The sequence below is a fragment of the Curcuma longa genome, chromosome 3, assembly GCF_044706935.1.
Source record: "Curcuma longa cultivar G26 ecotype Majalengka, Jawa Barat chromosome 3, ITB_CL_G26_1.1, whole genome shotgun sequence".
In the NCBI taxonomy this organism is placed as follows: Eukaryota; Viridiplantae; Streptophyta; class Magnoliopsida; order Zingiberales; family Zingiberaceae; genus Curcuma; species Curcuma longa.
The window spans coordinates 3,966,614-3,989,821 of NC_133863.1; the positions used below are offsets into that span (position 1 = coordinate 3,966,614).

Consider the following 23,208-nt stretch of genomic DNA (forward strand, 5'->3'; position numbering starts at 1 on the left):
CTTAATTTGGATCAGACTTCCTCAGCGATCCAATTAATGCGTCCTGCTAGTTCAGCGTTGGGCGGCATCTATTTTCTTTGATGAAGAAGAAATTAATAATTGGCTAGTGGCTGTGGGATGCATCAGCGTGGAAGGAAGCTGCGTTCGCCGGCCTAGAAGAGTCGTACAAGTCCTTTATGGGCATAACCGACTTTTCGCATTGGACAAAATAGAAAAAGGCCAGATAAAATGGAATGCTATACAGGGAGCAAAATTGATATTCTTAAAACTATGGGAGTAAAGAACAATTAAAAATGGAGGTCTTCTATTTCCTCCTCCCGCTCGCCTCGAGAAGCGGCGGCACTCCTACTTCGGCCTCTCTGCTCTTTCCCACCGGCGGAGGACTTGTAATGGTGCCGCCGGGAGACTGCGACGACCGTGATCACATCGACGCTTTCGCTCGCTTTCTCATCATTCATCACTCCACTCAACTCCGTTCCATTCTCCTTTCTCCCGATCCCAATCTCCATTACCCTATCGTCGTCGAGTAAACCCTTGATTCTGAATCCCTCGATAGATATTAAATTGTGGATAGCGTAAACGTTTTCGTGCTCGTCTTCTTTCTCCCAGATTCTCGGAACTATTGGAATTCGATCCTCCCCTCGCTCACCTTCTATTCTCCCAGCCCTCCTATCGCCTCCCGCACTTTGATGAAGCCGCTAGCCGCTGCCAGGTACTCTTCCTTTTGCGTTGTCTTTTCTCCTTCGATTTGGTAGTTGTGTGTTTTTGTCCCTTATTTGGGCTCTACATTGTTTGCGACAGGATGTCATTCTTCAAGAACCCGAATTTTTGGGTCATAAGTTCAGCAAGAAGTATCACGTTCATATCAGAATCAGCACCGCAGGATCCCCGCTGGAATCCCCAGGTCAGTCCTCGTGTTTAGTAGATGAAGCTAAAAAGGAAGATATTTTGGTAGTGCGTCTATGCTTTTTTCTTTTATTGAATCTTGTCTATGTTTAGAGACGTTTCCAAGCATTGGGCGGGTGAGGGTTAGGCATCGAGGAATCCTTCTCACGCTCAAGGGGACTGTTATCCGATCAGGGGCCATAAAGATGATTGAGTGGGAGCAGATTTACGAGTGTAGGAAATGCAAGCACAGGTATGGTTAAATATTGTTCAAAACTCACCTTAATATATTTCCTTTGTCCGTGTTGTGTTGGGTGGTTCTACCTAATATACATGTCATTTGTCATGTAACTCTCCGTGAGATTGACACAAGTCTTCTTCCAGCTGACAATTAGTCTCCTAATCTGTTATGTGAAGAAAATAAACTTTGTAGCATTTTCGAGGAAGCCTTACCGCACCCAGACAGTTTCTGCTGCTTGTGTACTACCTAATTACTTATGGAGTATATCTATTAGTTCTGGTGATCAATGGGTCAGCAAAAAGGAAATAACTCATATCTGTTTCTAACTTCTCCATGTCTTATAAATTATGTTATTCTTTCATGCGGTTTCATGTGGTGCACAAGAATGCATAACCTTTCAGCAAATTTAATATTGAATTTTACATACTAGTCTATATTGTCTTTATAAAAAGGTAGTTAGTTACGTTGAGAATTAAATCTTGTGACTTCATGTGATGGAAATTATCATACTTTCTTTACTGGTTAAACTTCTAGCTTATAGAGTGGACAGTCTCTCTTTCTCTCTCTCTCTCTCTCTCTCTCTCTCTCTGTATCTATATTTCTGTTTCTATAATAAATTAAAGCTGTTATAGTATGTACATTATCGTTATGTACAACTAGGTTCAAAGTTCATCCTGAGCTGGAATCTGGAAAGTCCATAAAACCTCCTGCTTCTTGTCCTTCTCGGGTATGTTCTGTTAAATCATCTTTTATTTCTTATATCAGGCTTTCCCTTTCATTTATTTTCATTCTCTTAGGTGCATGTAAAGTTATGTTCTGTGGGATGATTGAATCAGCTTAACTCATCTTTTTGTGTGTAGCAATGCTATTCACATAAACATCTTGAGGATTCTGCATCTATTTCCTTTAATTACACCACTCACAGTCACCTGTGTTCTTTCCATCTGATGATGGTACAATGACCTGAAAAGAGAGTTACCTTTGCTTTTGCAGAGGTCTAAGAGTTGCGAAGGAACCTACTTCATACCTATAGAAGGCAGTAAAGTATGCCAAGATTTCCAAGAGATAAAAATTCAAGAAAGCACACAACTGTTAGGTGTTGGATGCATACCACGTTCAATTTCAGTTATTCTAATGAATGACCTTGTTGATATGGTCAAGGCTGGGGGTAACACAAGGATTGGCTCCTCACTTTCAATCTCAGCTGTCATGTTTTTCATTTAACTTGAACGTTTTTCTGTTAGATTTTGCTTTGTTATCTTTGTAGATGTATACATTGAAATATGATCAAATATGAGGCATCACACAGTACTTTACACAAGGACACCAAATATTTAGTTATAGTTGATATGATTTACCAGTGTGTGAATTGTGGATATCTGACAGAGAAAATGTGAGTTAAATATTCAAACTGTATAGGCTTAATAACATGCAAAGAATTGGCAGACAACTTAGTTAGCAGTTGATGACAGTTCAAACTTCAACATTAAAATAATATGAACAATCTTCAAACTTCAACGTTATAATAGTATGAGAAAATTCAATTTTGTCCTCCTAGTTCCCTCATTTTCAATGATGTCATTTTGCCCCCCACACTTGAAAACCTTTGTCGAAATCCCCCTCCCCCGTCACTAACTAATAGTGGCCATTATTTTTAACATCACACATAGCATGTGACAGGGAAAGAGGGGCTAATTTTTTTATAGCTTACGGGCATTCTATGCCAGTTTTGTGTCACTTTTCATGGTTCAGGATGTCAGTTTGTGGTCTAAAAATTAATGATTTTGGTCACTTTGGGCTTGCCAACACCATTAATGAACAAGTTAGAATTTTTTTGATCCAAAAAACCTAATTAGAGAGGCATATCATGATTTTTTTCACCTAAGAAAACCTTTAGTATCATGAAAAATTCTACTGCAAGCTGAGTTGCAACTTTCAGTTGTTGGCAATCTGTCACATGCAATGCATGTGACTGAGACTCCATTAGTTGTCATGGAGGGGGTATTTTTGACAAGGTTTTCAAAATTTGGGGTAAAATGATAATTTTAAAAGTATTCCTGACTACAAAGATAGCACGATGAGATGATTGTGGGAGAAGCCAAACACTGATTAGCATGAACATGCATACAGCAGGATGCTGTTATTTCACTGACATTGCAACTACAGTAACTGACATGCATACAGAAGACTTATCTATGCTTGGCATTCAGTCTATACATTCCTTGTGAAAATCAAAGTTGCCAGATAACCAAATATTTGTACAGCAGGTACAATAAATGGGAAGATACTAACCTTAAAGTCAAATTCAATTGATGACTCATCAGTGAAAAATGCAATTTCAAATTTTACAAGCCATACCTTTTGTACCTAGTTTCCCCTCCTTGTGGACTATTTGATAAAATAAGCAAGTTTGACTTAACCAAGATAGATCATGGTGTAAGCTATCTTCTGATGTTCTGCAAGTTAATGAGAGTTTATTTACGTTAAATTCTAATGATGTGAGGTAATATCCTAAAAGTTTTTAAGGAAATAAATTAGAACATTTCACGTTTAAGTTTATCAATAACAAAGGAAAAAATTAAGGAGGTTTTTTTTTTAATTTATGATTCAACTACAAAAAATGATTAATGAAGATGTACTTTTGTAAGAAAACAGATGCTGGGTTAAAATGCATATGGTGTCTGGACCTTAGTGCAGTTATTGTATCTCTTAGGTTAGTTGAAAAATTATATAAGACAATTATATGATCAACTGTCCTTTATGGGATGGAACATTGAACAATTAAGAAGCAATGCTTGCAAAATATCTAGTATATAATAGGTCATAAAGAGAAACAAGACATATTCACAGGAAGTTATAGCACCCCATAAAAATAAATGAGGAAATAAATTAAGATGGATGGACTTGTTAAAATGACCAATAATTCAATAGTTGATAAATTTATTAGAGTTGAAAGTGTGGTGTGCAGAGGAGGTTAAGAAAATTTAACTAGAATAATTAGTAGGGTTTCCAATAGTCTGGGTATGGCCAACAATGGTTTACATAGAGAACAATGATAGGATCTATTTGCTTCAAATAGTGAGTCAAAAGGCTTCTTGTTGCTTATGTGTACTGAGCCAGTATGGGTAGATTTACTTGTATTGTTGTTTGCTCATGTCATCTTGCTAAATATGTTAATGCTACATCTTAAAATATTTCATGCTTATTTTCCATGGCTTTAGATGATGTAATGGTAACCGGCATTTTTCCATGGCTTTAGATGATGTAATGGTAACCGGCATTTTGTCAGCAAAGTGGTCTTCAGATTTAAAGGATGTCCGCTGTGATCTGGACCCTATCTTATTTGCTAACTTTGTGAGGTAAATATAATTTTGTATTTTTGGGGTAATCTGGTCAGGACAATTTTAGGATCAATATGATCTTATTCCATTTATCATAAATTAACAAGCTGTATGGTAGTTCTACTAATGGAACATGGATTACTATGTAAAGTGTTTTTGTAAATGTTGTTCTAGATTTTATTTTTTTCTGTGTCAACTTTGGATTATATATGATATATCTACTATTCATAAACAATAAGCGTTGGTTAAAATTGGGCAGAAAATCGACATATCTCCTCTTATTAGGTAGAGATATTATGTCTTTCTAAATTAAGAGGAAAAGAGAGAATCAGTAAAATAGAAAGTATAAAAAAGATATTTGTATATCTTTTTCACTTCTCTATACAAAAAATATTTTGATATTGAGGATACTTGATCTTCTCCAATGATAAGAAAATAAATGCTGATGAATATATTTTCCATAAACAGTATCCTTTTCAAAAAATTGAAACTAGGAAATTTTTTCAAAAATAAATCTTAGTTTTATCTTGTTTTGACATCAACCCAGGACCTCCACTTGTGATATGGATCTGCATGAGTTGGAGTATCGAACCATGTTGACTATTGGTTTTAACAAATACTAGTCATCAGAACTGGTTTTTCCTTGTACAGGCCGAGACTAAGGTCCATTGCCCGTACAAAGACAGACTGATTTCAGGTAGAAAAGGGAAGACATGTATAGTTCACCCGTGTCGATCTGGTCTTGGTTCATGTTCCCTGTAGGAACTTAATCACCTTTAGTGCTTGATATCTAACAGATTTATGGGTCTCGTGTTTGCTTTTTCTTAATCAAGAAAGTTTACACCCCAGCTTAGATTACTTGCACAATTGACAACTGTCTCAGCAACCAAGAAGCAAGAACTGGACATTACTATTAGCTCTATTTCTTTAGGAAGTGGAGCCTATCCACAGTGACAGAAAAGGGAGGATGTGCAAGGCAAGTCAACTATGATTTCTCCCCAATTATGCCTGTTGTGTATCATGCAATATGTTAGGCCTCATTCTAGATTATCTTTGATTTCTTTTTACATGTATATTATATTAGGAGGGAACGGATGAAACAAGTATGACTAATTCCTTAGTCTCAAATCCCAAGTAAACTGAGATTGGTTAGTTTTCTCCCTCCTAGACTAACTTATATCTCATTTCCACTTCAGCAACTCTGCTCCGTCGTAACCAACTCAACTATGCCCTGAGGGCTTATATCTCATTTCCACCATGCATCTTAGGTAGGCTGAGAAGAGTGCATCACAAAGTGCAGGAATACATCAAACTTGTGCTACTTGCTAGTGTCAAAAATCAATTCCTGCAACCACTTTAACTCCTATAATCTCTTTTGGTTTCTGTTGAGACATGAATTGACCTCTTCTTGATTTTATCGAAGGCCTTGCTTTGCATGACAAAACAAGATATTTCTGGTCGTCACTTGTTTAGCTAAGTTTGCATAATTTTTCCCGTGCCTTACTGTTACATCTGAAGTCCATGTCACCAACAACAATCCATTTTTCACAATGCATTTCTCGACTGAATAATGCAGCCGCACAAGTGGGTAATAGCATGGTGAACCAGAAAGTTTGGGTAGAGCTGGATCTAATATTGGCTATACTAAAGAGTAATTACATACCCTCTAGACCACCATAGACCATCCCCAGGAGGCGCTCATAGGAGATTTGGAAAGCATCTATTCAACTTTTGATCAGTTGAGTTTATAGTAGGAAAAAACCCACAGTCCATTGAGTTTGCTTACTAGTTGAAGTTCTATTTAGCTCACCACCTGCAAAGAGTTGGTGAAATTGTGGATCTGAATGCACGGGAATGTATTTGAGTTGTATTTCTACTGATAAGCCTGCCAAACACAGGTTTTCCTTCAAGTCTAAATACTATCATATTTGAAATTGTCTAAGACCTTTCCCCCTTATCCACATACTACTCTTTTCATACAACCTGCTCATAAGTCGTTATCTTGAACTTTGTGAGCATGCAAAGTGCTAAAGGTATTTCATATCTATGGTTACCTATGACAACATATGCTAGAACATAGGTTGCAATGGAAACTCGTGTTGATGCCAAGAGGTGCAATATAAAACTCTCAGTTAGCATCAATTACACACAAGCTGCAATGATAGCATCAATTACCACTGATCAATCAAAACATGAACCATTTTGAGCCTACATCCCTTTCTTGATGGAAGGCAAACTCCTTACTGAAGCTTTTATTCAGTCATGGAAAATTTATGGTACCCATCCTAATTCATCGGGTAGATGTCTCTTGAGGGTGTTTGCACAAGCATCACGCCTGGCTTCTAGGGTCTTATCTCAATGTCTGTCTGATTGACACCTTAGATGAATCATTTCCTTTCAAATGTAACTTGTGTGCTTACAAGATTTGAACTAATGAAGACTATTAGATTTAATTTTATGGTAATTGAAGTGACTCATATGGTTAATTATATAACAATTAACAATTAATCGATTCTATATTCTTTGCAAGATAATTCTTTATTGAAAGATGAGATAATGCATGATCTTTCTATAATGTTCTAAAGCTAAATAGAAATTATAAAAAATATACTTTTCAATTGTAGAATCTTAAGATCTGTTCCTAGGAAGGATCTTGATCTGTTGTTGTTTCCTGCGAAAAGGATTGTGAATGGACAGAGGACCACTTGGTTTTCTATACCTAGAGAGTTGAGACCAGATTACAGTAGTTCGAATACATCTAATTTGACACACTCGATAGAGATTGGCCTCACTGCATTACAAGTTTGATCAGTCAGTCTCAATAGAACAAGAACAATAATCTACACATGCATCTACTGAATTCATCTCTTTTGGACCACTCCACACCCAAGGAACCCTCTCCAAATCTGCAGAGGATCAAGTGAGTCCGGGCTGCCGGATGAAAATACAATGGAGCATCTTGCAATATAAATAGCATACATCCAAGCTTGCAAAAGTGCAAAAATACCACTTTTTTGACAGTATTGTTTGAAATGAGTGATCTTTTGATCTGTGCTTGTTAGAGATTTTGTATATATGTGTGTGTATATATATATATATTCTTTCATGCTTCCTGAATTTGCACAATAATTTGTTTGCAGACGAACAAGTGATCTGAAATCTGAAATTGACATACCTGATGAGGTTATTAAGAACTTTGAGCAATTCTGGTCACACTACAGAGCTACACCACTTAGAGGTCATTTTTGAGATGGAAATATTTCATGTTATTTATACGTTGGCATCTTTATGTTAATATATTTCTCAAGTTTGCTAGTCACGGGAACTTTATGTTAATATATTTCTCAGGTTTGTTGGTCACAGGAACTATATAGTAAGCATGAGTTATCTTTAGTCATTCCTTTTATTTCTATAATAAAGCCTAAATTGAACTTTATTAATGTTATATAAGTGCACTTCAAACACACATGAGATAGATCTTCATGGTTTGTTTATCATCTCAAAAGCCCTTTTTTCTCGGTTGGCATTCTTGAGAGACGTTGATAATGCTATTCTACTACTGGACAGGAAGGTGGTGTGTATTTTGTGTTTAGATTTGTTTATCTGAATTATGTTTTGGGCTAATAACATTTCACAAGAGAATGAAAAAATTCTCAAGAAATTTATAGCATAGATTGAATGAGCTAAACAATGAGATGGGTCCCTCTATATTTTATAACAATGCAGTCTCATGAGACTAAATATATGAATTGTATTGTAACTAGTAAAAGCAAAAAAAAAAAAACCTTTTGGCCCCAGTAGAAATAAAAATCTAAATTATTAGTCTAACCCAAATTATTTTATTCGACTGATCTTCCTTAAGGTGATCTATTTTATTTGTGTCACACTCCTGTTCATCAGAGTGCATTTTAGTAGTTGTTTTTCACTATGCTACGTCTACAAACTCTGTAGGAAGAAATGCCATTCTACAAGGAATCTGCCCACAAGTTTTTGGTCTGTTCACTGTGAAGCTTGCAGGTGAAGAAGAAATCCTGTATTTCCATTGTCTCCACGCAAGAAAAGGAAAAAAAATGGCCAACTTGCTTATTTAAAACAGTTTTGAAACTCAGTTACTCTGACACTGATTGGTGGTGTCCAACATGTGGATGCTTCTGGAATGAAGGTTCGTGGAGAATGTCACTTGCTTCTTGTTGGTGACCCAGGTAAACACTAACTTTCCTCTGTGGTTACTGACTTTTGTTAATTAGAGAGCAATATAACCTTTTATGTTACAGAACATTTACTTGAACTTGACGATTTAAGCTTGTGGTTTAACATTTGTTTTATTCTCTACTTTCTAGCACCGCTAGAATGTTTACATATTTTGTCACATCCTGTTGTCTCTTTGTGTTGTTTTTAAAAGTATATTAGCCATACAAAATTGTATACTGCAGCTTAAACTTAAAGGACCTCATAGTATCAGTTTCTTTACTGTTGAAGTTAAGAAGGATGAATAGCTGGTTATTCATCCCAAAATCTTAAGATGTTTGGAGTACCACCTTGGGCATGTATGCTCATAGTACTTATCCTCATGCATTGGGGTGTGTGCTGTTTGTAGATTTCGTAAACAAATTGATGATCTCTTCCTTATTTTCTTGTGTTCTCATTATTCCCTCTAAATCTCTTTTAAACTCTTTTGTACCTCTAATCTTGATCATTGCCATCATTCAGAGGATCAACGAGGGGGCTAAATGAAGGATCGCAATCACAAATACATTATCATGGATCAACCAGAAGATTTCAACAAAGAATGCCATGGATTTCAAGGTCTCAGATCCTTTCTTTCTTGCTAAAACCTTGTTTTGCAGGGGTCCTAGTACTCCAAAGAACCTCCTGAAAGCACTCTCAAATTAAGCTCCTAACCCACTTCTCTTTCTTGTCAACTCTCTCTCTTTCACATGTTGACACACCCAAACCAATAAATAACCCGTCTGGACCTTGTTAGCGGATACAGTTGTTTCCTAATTTGGCGTACATGGTTGGGCATTGCGTAGACTCAGCTTAAATCAATCAAAACCTCATGCATATGAAGTTTTGGTGTTAAATTCACATGATACATCCTCAATTCCACTACTAAAACCCTAGAACTTATGCCCCCATGCATAAATTAGATTCTAAAAATTAATGCAGAAACAATTCTTTAATAGTTAAAAAAGCTTGGACACAACTAGTAAAATATGTATATGTTGTGCAAATAGTGGTATGATTCTTATAGATGCATTTGTTAGTCCAAAAAACAGAGACGAGGCCATGTGATATATGCACTTTTAGTGCACATGTCATGAGTGGTAGTGTGAGAGGTGGCATGGAATAAAGAAGAATCTAGAGAACTTAAGGTGAGTTGAAAGTGTTACTTCTGACTGACCCAGATGGTTGTCTAGAGTCTTTTGGTTTTGAATCATATAATATTTCTTTTCAGTTCTTACCAACCACGGTGCAGTGCATTGCACTGTGGTCACATGAACATGTGTGGTTCTATTTCTTCTTTGCATAGCTAAATCCTATAATTCAGCAGTTTGTGCACTGAAAAAATTCTCACTGTAGTTGTGTCTAGGAACTTCCACCCATGTCATCATATCATTTACTTCACAGTTGGATCTAGGCCACTATTTAGATAAGTTTGATCATCCAGGCTTCATGGATCATCATTTGATCTGTCGCCAAGTAAACTGCTAACCAACTTAACCTTGAATTGCAATCTAAGATTTGACATTTCTGGACCTGGTTTTAATCTAACACTCGTGCACTTGTTTATGACTTTTAATTTTATCAATAGATTGTAATTGTTTTTTTGTATGCTTGATTTGGAAAGCTACATAATGTGCCACCACTATCAGTTACTTTTGTATTTATTTCTCTTAAATCTAAGATTATTATAAAACTCAAAGTCTCGTATGCAGTCCCTAGTGGTTAATCATCAATAGGTGACTATAAGTTGACTATGAGTGAAGACATTTTAACTGTAAACTGAGAGTAATACCTTTCTTGTTTATTAGTAAGAATGTTGAGAATTTCTTCTTTTTGATTTGAAATAACTGGTAACTATGATTAGTTGAGTTTTACCATCCATGCTTAGGAAGGTAGATATCTGTGGTGTATCTTTACGCTTAGGACACATTGTGTGCAATTTTAGCATTTTCTTTTGGGGATTCTGCATGTTCTGATCTTTGCAAAAAAATCATCATAGGTCTACAAATCTAGGATATGAGGCCAATATCTTAGTCTTCTTTATCATTAAATGTCAATCAAGGTCAGTAAGTCATTTCATGTACTATAAATCCCTACCTAAATATGCAGGTACTGGTAAGTCCCAATTTCTAAAGTTTGCGGCAAAGCTAAGCAACCGGTCTGTGATTACTACTGGATTAGGGAGTACCAGTGCAGGCTTAACTGTTACTGCTGTGAAGGATGGAGGTCTTTTTTGGTTCTCTTGCAGCTTATTACCTTTTGTAACACCAGTTGAAATTTTAGAGAGTTTTCTTTGATGAATATGATATTTTTCAGATTCATGATACGTTTCAAGTTGCTTATGACAGCTCAAGCTGTACGGTTCTAACAGTTTAAACCTAAAACAGATGTTTGTATTGATGGTACACTTGATAATTGGAAACATTTACCATTGCTATCCTGAGGGATGATATTTAAGAAATATAATTCAGGTAAATTGAAGAACTTGGTTGAAACTGATATTTATGAATACAAGTCAGGTAAATTGAAGAACTAGGCTGAAATTGATCTAACAAGTTAATAAAAAATTATTTCTAGCTAACTTGGAGTTGCAGATTGCAACAAATATGTCGTCCTTATTTCTTTCTATATTTTTTTCTTCTCCTTTTATTTTTCATCTTTTTGTTATTGTTCTTTTAATATCTTCTCAGTTGTCTTTCTTATAGTTTTCTCTATTTATGCGATCTTTTTGTGATGAGTTTTAGCTGCCAGCAAAATCTTCCACAATTATAAGTCAGATAAGCTTGAAGGCTGATATCTTGACATTGCATTAACTAATAATTACTTTTCAGTGATTAGATGATTTGGGGGAAATTAATTGTTTGATAACTTTGGCTGAGATAGAATATTGTCTGAACCAAGCTTATTGCATTTAGGTACTTAACTTTGGATGAGATAGAATATTGTCTTGCATATATTGTAAAGATAGAATTATGCAGAAACCATATATCTATACCAATGAGGGACTAAATGCCTAATACTTCTAACAAGATAGAAGGGACAATATTGATTCTTTTCTTTAGTTACACAGTTTGTAACCTGTGTCTTTGCTTCAAATTTTCTCAAACAAAAAAATTAAAATTTCTCTAAGCGACTCATCCTGGTAAGAGTTCCTGTGGTCAATCTAATGTCTGTCTTGAAACTTGAATCACACTTCTTGTTTTACCTTATCTTAAATTGGAAGACATATCATGATATCATATGGCTATTTTTTTATTTAGGCATTCTAAGGCATTCATTTGGGGAAAAGTTGTATGGGAAATGAAAACTTTTAAATACAATTTCCCCTAAAATGAAGAAATATATAAAATTGAACTTACAAAACTACAGGCTGAGCACAACTATATTCCATAAGATCTTATCTCAGAATTACTACTCTTGTGGCCATTGCCGATAAAATTATTTAAGCAAGCATTTAACAGTTTATCACCGATTGGCTTGGTTTGTTTTCATGTACTATGCAATAGTATGTATATTGTGAATGTATATCATTAACAATGAACTATTTTGTTCTATGATTCTTTTGAGTTTATAGTGAAAACAGAAACATGAAGAATCACATATTGCAGATTAAACATGAACTTGTTTAAAGGGATCGATCCAGTTTCAGCTATCATTATAATGTGTGTGTATTGTTGGTTTGACCTCTGTGCAAAGTTTAACATATGAAATTCATTGAAATTTATGTGGGACTAGTTCATAGCAAACAAACTAACATGCATGTTTACCATCTTAATTTTGGACTTATTCTCTTGACATTTTATACTCGTATGACTTGTGCCATCTCACATGGATGCTTATGGGCAGGGGAATGGATGTTGGAGGCTGGTGCCCTTGTCTTGGCTGATGGAGGGCTTTGTTGCATAGATGAATTTGATAGGTTTCCTTTCCTTTTATCATCATTTTTCTTTATTTGGGTATAGTTTTAAAATAACATTTGTATGGTTTGGGTTGGCAACATGCTACTATGGTTGAGAAAGAAACTTCCCATTTAATGACACTTGGGAGTGAAATATCTTGATGCCATTTCCTTGGTGTATTTTCAGTTCGTCCCTTGCTCACACTGTTAGCTGTTTTAAAATGGCACCTTTATCAACTTAATATCAAGAACATGTTCTTTCATGCTACCTTATTCTGAAGAGGTCTATGTGGAACAAAATTGTTAGCTTTGTTGCTCAAGTGGAGATGCACATAGTGTGGCATTCTTAAGATATTTTTAATATGATCTGAAGAATTTATTAGATTATGGTTTGAAAAATTTTCTGCTGTCGTTGTTCACTTTAAAATGAATAGGAACATATGATATATCACTCATCATTCACCTCACCGCTTAATCTAGAAGACATCCTTATTTTCTATATAGATGGCATCATTATCACTTAAGATGATTTCCTTGGGATCGCATGATTGAATCATCAACATTTCATATTGAATACTTCAGAAGACATAAAAACTCTCCAGTACTTTTCGTAGATAGAGCCTACTTAGGAGGAAACAGTCATACCTATCAAGGGAGGTATGTGTTTTATATGCTAGAGTAGTCTGGTATGCTAGGAATGGTTTACCATGTCAGGGATAGTGTAGTAAGATGCTAGTTTCCTATGATCATATTTCTAATTGAGCTGAGTGACCTATTTTTCAGACAAATCTCCTTCTCAAAGAAAGTATGTTGTATGTTCCTTACTGTTGATTTATCATTGGCAAAGAAAATGAAATGAGCTGAACTGTCTAGAATATAACTGCCTAGGAAGTAAGAAAGTTACTATGATCAGCATATGTACAGTCTGGAAACACTTGGATCTAGAACTTAATGCTGGTAAACAAGTTGAAGGGCTTGTGGAATTGCATCCATTGTCTTTGATGTATAGCATGTTTCCACAGGGTAACTCTTTAATGCTAGTTTTTTTCTTGGTTTGTCATTGTCCATTTATAATTTACTTTTATCTTGTGAGATACAAGAAAAGTCATGAGTTAATAATTCCTATGCATGCAATTTTAGCATGCGAGAGCATGATAGAGCAACCATACATGAAGCAATGGAGCAACAAACTATCAGTGTGGCAAAGGTATCTTCTATTCTCCTTTTCTCAGTTACATGATTTCCATGGCCATCTTTTGCCTTGGGGAAATGATGAAGTTGCAAAATCATGCCTTAGGAGATCAGAGTTCAAGTTACAGAAAACGATCATTGCTTCTTCACTTTGCAATAGTCAGCCTGTTTTGACTTACCCTCTCTAGAAGTCCCCCTAATGGGTTAGAGATTTATCCAATGCTACCACCTGGGCTAGACACCCTTTGAGATAACTAGCATTTGTCAATAGAGAAGAACAAAATATCTCCTTGGAATCTACAAGAGGAAAGAACTTTGATGTTAAACTTGCTTGCCATTGACAACAATGCATATATGTACTTTCACATCTCTTCATTATTACTCAATCAACCATCCTAATTCTAACTAATGGATGTGGCACTAGAGACTGCTTGTGTTGCCATAAAAGCCTCAAGCAATGATCGTACAAGACTAAATCAATGTTCATGCATTTGTTTTTCTCTACGAAGAATTGTGGTGCTGTGGTTTTCCTATAAATCTATAACACGTAAATGATGAGTTTTATTTCTTCTCCTCCTGTTCTTTCTTAGTTTCCCACCATGGGTTTATTGATTTAAAGGCCATGCATTTGTCTCACACTAATATGGAATTTGATTCTTGAGTATGTTTAGTTGCTCCTGAGCATGAGATTTAAAGTCTATGAATTGCAGCCTTATAGGTTGTTCTTTTCAGTGGATGATGACAGTTGAATTTTAATATAGATAAAGCGATAGAAAGTAAAATGCTTTAAATAGGTAAGAGCAGCGAAAGATAACCATATAATGGGAAGAAATTTAATATAATTTCCTGAAATTCATCAGCAATGGGAATTTCAGAAAGACAATGCATAACAATCTGATTAATGGCATGTCTGGGGTTGTCATGGTCAAAATTTTCTATTTTGTATCCATTATCATTGTTAGATTCAAATCAACAGGGCGTAATTTAGGGATTAGTTCTCAACACTATAACTCGTTGAAATCAACCATCAAGGATAATGCAAGATTTGAGAGTATTAATTGAAATAAATGTCTTAATTTTCCTTATTGGGAAGATATTGTTTTGGTTCTGGCAATAGATATAGTTAATTGTTCGAATTGATAACTCAAAACATTCCTTGACTGTACACATTTGAGATTAACTCTTTCTTTATCTTTCTAAGTATTATTTTTCTATCTTGTCCTTTTTAAATAGCCATTATCAGTTAGATAATTAATTATTTTGAGGTACTCGTCTACTCGAGATATACAAGGTCTAATACTTATTTAGAATTGTGAGTTTAAATTAATTACTGTTTTGTTTAACAGGCTGGTCTCGTGACTACTCTGAATACCAGGACTACAGTGTTTGGTGCAACTAATCCGAAGGGACAATACGATCCTAACCAATGTATGTTATTTCCTTAATATTTTTGAAGCAATTTTGCATTGGTTCATAATCTATGACATTTAAACCACGTTCTGTTCAAGTAGTTGTGATATATGAAGATATGATCTTTCTTTGCAAATCTTGATCACAGCTAATGTTTCAGAAAAATTACTAGTATTGGTGTCAAGGAAGATTAAGCCAGATGTTAAGTTTTTATTTTCTGTTGATCACGTGTTATCATTGAAGTCGATAAAAAATTTGAAGAAATAACTTCATCTTTGCTCGTGGTATTCACTACATTATCAATATCAGGAAATTCTTCATGAGTATTGAACTTATTTCCATCTCTCTTTGGATATCTTTGTTAGGTTCCCATAATTTTCATTGAAGCATCCGTGAGTGTTATTCATAATTTGTAATTTGTATATATAATTGTATTGATGTTTTCTTAAAAATTTTGATTTTTAAGGTATTGTCTAATGTTTTCAGCATTGTCTGTCAATACAACTCTGTCTGGACCACTTTTGAGCAGATTTGATATAGTTCTTGTCCTCTTGGACACCAAAAATCCTGAATGGGATGCCATCGTATCATCTCATATTCTAGGAATTGTAAGCATCCTTCTAAACTATGATAATTAAGCAATTCTTTTCTTACCTCAACACTACGTGTTGATGTCTATCTCCAGAATTTCTGTTACTTTAAAGCTTCAGAATGTAAATGAGTTTGTGTGTTTTGATTATCTAGAAAGGAGAACCAAGAAGTGGAAGTGATGAACCTGAAACAAATATCTGGTCGTTAATCATGCTTCAGAGGTACATTTCAAAATCTTTGATTCTCTGTTTATACAATTGAAGAGAAGAGAAGATTGATCAATTAAATGTGTATTCTTTCTGAACATCTAGGAGGAAAAACATTCAGTGCCTTCAAAAAGGCACTGGGATAGCTACTTGGTGTAATTAAATTAGTATATACGGAAGAGTAGATGACTATGCATAAATGGAAAGGGGGCATGAGATATGGAAAATTCTGTGCATGATTGGCTATTCTCGAAATTTTGTTGATTACTGCTTTGTAGGATGCATTAGTTACATCAAAATGAGATTGGAAACATATTCCAGGCATTTGCAATAGAGCTGAGATTTTGTCTTTCATCATCTGAGGGGATATTGCAGGTATATTTACTATGTAAAGGAACATTTTAAACCTGTGTTAACAAAGGAGTCAGAAAGAATTATTTCAAGTTATTATCAACTCCAACGAAGATCTGCAACACATAATGCAGGTCAGTAGGGAATATTTATGCATTATCACAAAACATTCACTTGCTCTGAGAAATATATGAATTTGCAGCTAGGACAACTGTGCGAATGCTTGAGAGTTTAATAAGGTTGGCACAAGGTATGTTAAACAACAATTTCCTTAACTTAATATACTCTATAAGATGACTGTTTTTTTGTTGTAGCACATGCAAGACTCATGTTCAGAAATGAGGTTACTCGTCTCGATGCTATTGCTGCAATATTATGCGTTGAATCATCAATGACAACATCAGCCATTGTGGACAGTGTTGGAAATGCTTTGCACTCCAACTTCACTGATAATCCTGATGAGGAATGTATCCTGCACCACAGTCAATCACTATGCTTGATCACCTTATTTGTTATTTATTTTGAATTTTCAATCTTTGCCTAACTAAAGAGTGCTAGTGGCATAGTTTCTTGAAAGCTAAAATTCTTACATTTTCCATGTGATTTTCTTTCTTATGGATTAGGATTTTGTTTCTATTTTTTTGGGCCATAACGTGGTAAGCTCCTTATTTGGTGTAGATTATAACCAAGTATTCCAATTTCCTTTGCCAAGTTGCGGATTTCTTGACATGGTATAGATGCAAAACAAGAGGCATTAATTTTGGAGAAGCTTTTTGCGGTAGAATAATGCCAATAGGACAAGGTACATGTAACAGTTGGGTAGGTCTTCATATTTCTTGCTCTCGAAAGAAGGCACATGCAGCAGTTGGAGCTCAGCTCGGTAGAAGACTGGAGAACAATGGGTGAAATTATTATAAAAATGACTTTGTATCATTAGATTATGTAGTCATACCCTGTTTTACGTATACTTATATTTAGTAGATAATTAAGATGTAACTTCAATCAGAGCTGCGGCAACATTGTTATTTTGCATGCTTGATATAATGCTTAGGTTTATGCTCTTGATATTCTGATTATTCTAGCTTATATGTTTGGCAGAGTGAGGTCTCCGTTTCTACCATAAAAAAAAAAACTTGTTGCTGACTCGAATCAAAGTAATGTATTAGTGTGGCTGATTACGGAAAGGTTTGTGAGCAATGATTTTAATCCAGCTGGTTCAAGGACTGTTCCGAAAAAGAATTTAAGCAGCCACTTGATGATTTGTCTTCTCTTTTACAAAAGGTGGAATTCATCACTTTAGCGGTCTCATACGATTGGTCTCACGATCATACGATCATATGTAAAGAGATAAATCGAGAAATTGTAATTGATCACGATGCAAGAGGATATTGTTTGGTTTTGTCAGGATTCGAATCTTTGCTCTCTTTTACAATTCTACATTTCTGCTGTGTCTAACCAATTCATAATGTGCCTTCTCAAAACATATGTTGGGTAGATTCGATTGTAAAGATTGCAAGATGAATCTCAAAGCAGTACTGTGTTCAATCTCATTTTTTTCTCTATTAGATTCTTGCCTGGGAAAAGGAAAATTGTCTACAAGACACCATGAAGCTAATTGAACTTGAGCTTTGTTTAGAAATGTTAATTAATTAGGCTGTAAACTTTTTAGTTAATTTTTTTTAATATGCAATAGGTACGACCAAACTTTTCCAAATCCATTCGAACTCCTTCGTTACCATCCGATTCTTCGGTCTGGAATTAAAAACACTGATCGACGTTGCTGGTTTCGTGGAATCTTACGCGACGTTTGTTGTCCCTCTCCTTACGCTGTTGACCCTGCTGCTGCTGCTTCACTCCACCACAATTCAAAATCACGACCAATGGTTCCGTGTCACGTTCATTACAGGGAATCCAATGCAGATTTGGACTGTCTTTTTATTTCTGCACTCGTTTTTTTCCTGCCATTTGCATACGATGGCCTCCCACTGTCGCGGTACCTACGCCGTCGTTGGCCGATGCAGTGTGATGTGACGCATTATGGACCACAACCGGATGGGATTGAAAGGCTGTAATTTGCCACTTGTAGTATTTTTTTTCCTTTAAACTTTGTGGGTATTCGCATGGGTTCACGAGCAAACTAATCGATGATAATGAAGTGGCGGATGCTTATTTATTTATTTGTTTGTTTGTTTATTTTGCATCTCTTATCAGGGACGTAGACTGTGTTATTCGGTTAGCTTGGATTGGATACCAGAAATATTATTTATCCCATGGCCAAATTATTATCAGTTTTTAATTTTATTCATTCTTGACATTACTACATTAGTTGTCAAGAAGTAAAGATCCACGGCACTTGTAGTTTGTCTATAACATTGACGAAGTATCTACTGAATTATGATAGGTTAGTTGCGATTTATGGTAACAAAATAGTAATCTTTTTTTTTATGATAAACTAATCGCTTGCAATACTGAAAATTAGAAGAGCATTATACAAACATATTTAATTTTACATATTTGATTATGAGTTTTACTCTCGCCGTCATTGTCGCCGATCGACCACTCAATTCCAGTACAACCAACTGAGACATGGCGTAGGCTCGTCGGCGAAGAAGCTATTGCAGTGCTCCTCTCCCTCAAGTAACTCTTCCGTCTTAATCACATGATTCGGAAAATAGTAAATCCCACCTCCTTCTCCGACTGATTTTATCGTTCTTGAATCCAGGTTGAAAAGAGGCGGCGGCGGCGGCGGCGGCGGCGGCGGCGGCGGGGAATCCGGGAAGGTGGCATCGATGCCGACCGAGAGCAGGTTGGCGGCCGACTCCGATGACGACAGCCCTCGCGGGCTGTCGTCGTCGTTTAGCACTGCGTCGTTCAGGACAGCGCTCGAGTCGCTATCCCACGACCCGTCCTTGAACGCCAATGGAGGCGGAGGTGGTTCATCCGTCGCCGCAATCGCCTTTTTCTCGGCCTCCGGTGCTACTGGATCCGCCTCTGCCAACTTGGCCTTCAGTTCTTTGATCTGCATCGGATAGAGAGTCAAATCCCCCTTGGAGGAGTTCCGCCAATTTTGAGCGGTCAAAATTAGGGTTTTCTCCCTTCACACCTTAAGGCCAAGATTGATTACCTCTGCAAGCAAGGAATCCTTGTCGCGGACGAGGGCGTCGCAGTCGAGCTGGAGGGCATCGTGGCTGGCCCTGAGTGCGGCGTAGTCGTGCTCCAGTTGCTTGGTCTTCCACCGCGCGCGGCGGTTCTGAAACCACACGGCGACCTGCCGAGGCTGGAGGCCGAGCTCCTGCGCCAGCCTCACCTTCCTCTCCGGTTCCAGCTTGTTGTCCACCTCAAAACTCTTCTCCAGCGCTCTCACCTGCTCCGTGCTCAGTCGCCGCTTCTTCGCCCCGTGCCCTCCGCCGCCGTACATCTCCTCCACGCTCTCATCCTCCTCCAGACCGTCCATGAACGACGTGAACGTGTTCCTCTCTTCTCCTACACCAATCAATTCCAGGTTAGACACCAATTACACTAGAAAGATGCAATCTTTTCACGATGTTTCATCATAATTTAGCTACAGGCAATTGAATTGTACCAGTAGGGATCATATGATCCGAGAAACTGAGTGACCTCTTCATGGTAGTACCCCAACTTGGCGGTTTAAGAAGATGTTTAGGTAGTTCTCGACAAGCAAATAGAGTCTCTTTAACTGTACAACTCGGCTTAGCGAGTTCTAAAGGAAGAAAGGAAGTGGGTTGATGCACAGCGGCTGAGAGAGCAGCTGTGTGGGGAACAGAGGAAGAGCAGAGGAGGGCGGTCTCTTCCACGTTCCCTCTTCTTTCTCCTTCTGGTCCATCTCCTCTCCTTCAGAGCCCATCAATGGAGATAGATAGATCTATCTGTGGTGTGAAACTGGAGGAGATGTACTCATGGATCAGTGAGGAAGGATAGGAAAATGGAGTTGAAAGAGACGGATAAAGAGAGGAGGAAGGTGGCAGAACAGATCAGAGAGCAAGAGACTTCCTTCCTGTATAAATAAAAGATGTTTGAATACTTTAGTTGGGTAAATCAAGATATTTGATTTGATGAAAATTTATTTATATTTATTTAATATATAAAATTAATTAAATAAATAAATTTAAATAATTTATTAAATTAAATGAATATATTTGAATATATTTCTGTTTAATTCGTTAATATTTATAAATAAAAAATAATTTCTGTTTAATTGTTAATATTTATAAATAAAAATTATTTATAAATAATATTTAATTTATAAATCATTTCATATTCATAGATAAAATTATCAAATTGGATAAATAAATAAAATTTTAAAATAAATTTAATTGAGAATTTGATAATATTTAAACAAATCAAATTTAAATGAAAAATTCAACTTAGCTGCTTTTTACAACCCTACTACCCGTAGTCTGGTCTCCATGCTCGACATGGCAAGTGGACCTGCAAGAATATGCAACCGGACCAATCTTAAATTTTTTCTAATTTTTATTATAGAATTTTTTTACAAATATCGCCATTTTCTCCTTGATCCTCAGCCAAAAATACTCCCCACATCTATCTTCATAGCTCATACTCAATTAACTTATGTGAAACAAAAGGAACCTTAACAGCGAGCATTTTCATCAAAAAGGAAATAATATATATTTTTTTTAAAAACATTTTAAGGTAGGAGTTATTCATAGAAAATTATAGGTCTTGTAATATTTTTAAATTTCAAGACTATTTTGATGATTAAGATATTGTTACATTTTTTTTAATCTTTTTAAAATTTATAATCATTTAAGGGCTACAAGGATGCATGCACATTGATATGTTATTTAAGATATCTGTATGGAGATAGATATGTGGGATGAATGCAAGTCTCAGGGAGGCATCATGGTGGATTCAATCATTATCGAGCACATTCAGGCTGCCATTTGTTAAAATCCAGCCTTTTGCGTTGGGTCCCTGTGTCCCCCCCCCCCCCCCCCCCCCCCCCCCCCCCCCCCCCCCTCTCTCAGTGATTTATTTCTGGCAGCCTTCTCTACACGTGAGCCAGTCAGCAGCCCCTTCCATGCCTGCACCCATGCCTGCGCTGCGTGTCTTTATTTGTTCCCTTTGTTGAATAATTGAACCATCATAGTGCAAAAGCTCAAAGAGTCTCCTTTATTTTTTTTCCTTTTTGTAAAAAAAAAAAAAACTTTATCGTGGTCTCGGTTTGCCAGAAATGCTTTATCGAGATGTCTTTTCAAGAAAAAAAAATCCAAAATATTTTTACCCATTTTTTTATGATGCCAGGCCTGCGGAGTGCACATACAAGCTAAGTTTAGATATGTTCAAATTTATTTATTTATTTATTTATTAACACTGGAAATCTATATTGGGATGTAACTTTTGTGCGCTCTACTGGTACAAAAGCACAAGGCAACTGCACAATGACAGAGCTAGTGGAGCAGACTCTATCATCATTTTATGGTGTCAAAGGACCACTAACACACCCTCCCCTCTTTCTTACGAAGCTCTCCTTGCTAGGGCCAAGTGATTAGTGAAGTCAAAGTAAATTTAATTTACAATATAATTTGGTGTCGCACCCCACATAGCCATTTATCAACAGATCATGAGCTCAGCCAATAGAAAGATGTTGGGGTGGTTGAGACCAAAGCCATGAAGTGCTGCTACCAGCAAATCTTCTACATAAGGATATGCTGCATGAGGACAATGCTATCAATAGACTTCCCAACCGAATGAAATATTATTGGCATCGAATCGTATCCCAATGGAAACAGTTCGTATGGGTTAACTATATATCCACGAGTGATCAATTGCCTTCACGCTTTGGGGTTTCATGTCCTAAAGCAACCACCATAGGCTTTCCCATTGCCGCGAAAGGTGAGTGGGAAAGCGATGCCTCTTTACTGCCATCGTTTTGGTAGAGCCCAAGGGAACACCCACCTACTAAAGGGGCTCCCGCCCAAATGGAAGAGGAGCTCGAGGAAGTGGGCAAAGGATGAAAGGAAATTAAAGTAGAGAGAGAGAGTGAGAGTGATATTTACCTCTGTTGATGCTTTGAGACATGACCTGGAAGTCCAATATTGGACTTATCTTTGCTTTCAAAATTGAGTTTGTAGATGTCATCACTCAAACTCTCAAAGTGCATCCTAAACAGTTCAGTGTGTGCCGAAAGCTTAAGAAAAGCTTGGGCCGTCCAAAGTCATGCTTGCATAACACTATAGCTCACACTATAGATCACTACAGATCAGCTGAAATATATCATGAAGTGGAATTCTGGACGCAAGCTGAAAAAATTTGCAGCATTGAGCCAGTTTTTGATTCAGCGTTGCAATGCCGAGAACCTTAGATTACCAAGTTGTGCTTCTTGTTGTTTTTTAAAAATAATTTAGGTATCTAAATCTTCGAACCGACTAATTCTAAAGATGATAGATTCAATTTCATGAAAGTTTTCCTTTGACTATTAGGGTAAATTCGGGAAATGTAAATGGATCCTAACAAACAGTCTAACATCACGAGTGATTCAAATATCGAGGACATATGAAGTGTCCTATGTGAAAATTGAATCCTCGTTGTATGAGAGTTTATCCCATCTCTTACGATCGCACTGTGCCCTGAGGATTCAAATTGCGCTTGTTAGTAGATACGGATGGTGCCAGGCGCCGCTGTGATTTAAATTAAACCGCATACCACTTGATCCTAATCTTCATTGCTTCTTGATGTTATTGTCACAGGTGTGATTCTACTCAGATATCAGGCACAGGATCTCTCTAAATCTCTCTTGAATTCTCTCTCGATATCAGTTGAGAAACACTGTAAATAATTTACCTTCTGTACTCCTTGGATGCTAAATTATTTTTCCACAAACAA

At 36.5% G+C, this 23,208-nt stretch overlaps 2 protein-coding genes across 4 annotated transcripts; one reads left to right on the top strand and one right to left on the bottom strand.

Annotated features, from left to right (window-relative positions):
- The first annotated feature begins 351 nt into the window (after positions 1–351).
- LOC141824486 (putative DNA helicase MCM9) lies at positions 352–17,417 on the top strand. Of its 3 annotated transcripts, none has more exons than XM_074711785.1 (20): positions 352–526; positions 610–712; positions 802–904; positions 1,000–1,138; positions 1,787–1,853; positions 2,120–2,294; positions 4,386–4,485; positions 7,608–7,705; positions 8,419–8,484; positions 8,577–8,669; positions 10,804–10,920; positions 12,541–12,613; positions 13,733–13,799; positions 15,130–15,211; positions 15,680–15,801; positions 15,938–16,005; positions 16,354–16,475; positions 16,544–16,591; positions 16,656–16,808; positions 17,079–17,417. In XM_074711785.1, exons 1-20 carry the CDS (start codon positions 390–392, stop codon positions 17,126–17,128), a joined length of 1,983 nt encoding a protein of 660 aa, XP_074567886.1. In that variant the 5' UTR covers positions 352–389; the 3' UTR covers positions 17,129–17,417. The 3 variants fall into 3 exon arrangements, with proteins under 3 accessions (XP_074567886.1, XP_074567887.1, XP_074567888.1); XM_074711786.1 differs by having other exon boundaries at positions 16,366–16,475; XM_074711787.1 differs by lacking the exon at positions 17,079–17,417 and having other exon boundaries at positions 16,544–16,580; positions 16,656–16,774.
- A 1,393-nt stretch (positions 17,418–18,810) lies between these two features.
- On the bottom strand, positions 18,811–20,342 carry LOC141825305 (homeobox-leucine zipper protein HOX20-like). The gene is made up of 3 exons (XM_074712696.1): positions 19,925–20,342; positions 19,466–19,824; positions 18,811–19,360 (listed from the first exon to the last, which is right to left on the bottom strand). The coding sequence occupies exons 1-3, from the start codon at positions 19,965–19,967 to the stop codon at positions 18,902–18,904; spliced, it is 861 nt and encodes a 286-aa protein (XP_074568797.1). The 5' UTR covers positions 19,968–20,342; the 3' UTR covers positions 18,811–18,901.
- Positions 20,343–23,208: the final 2,866 nt, after the last annotated feature.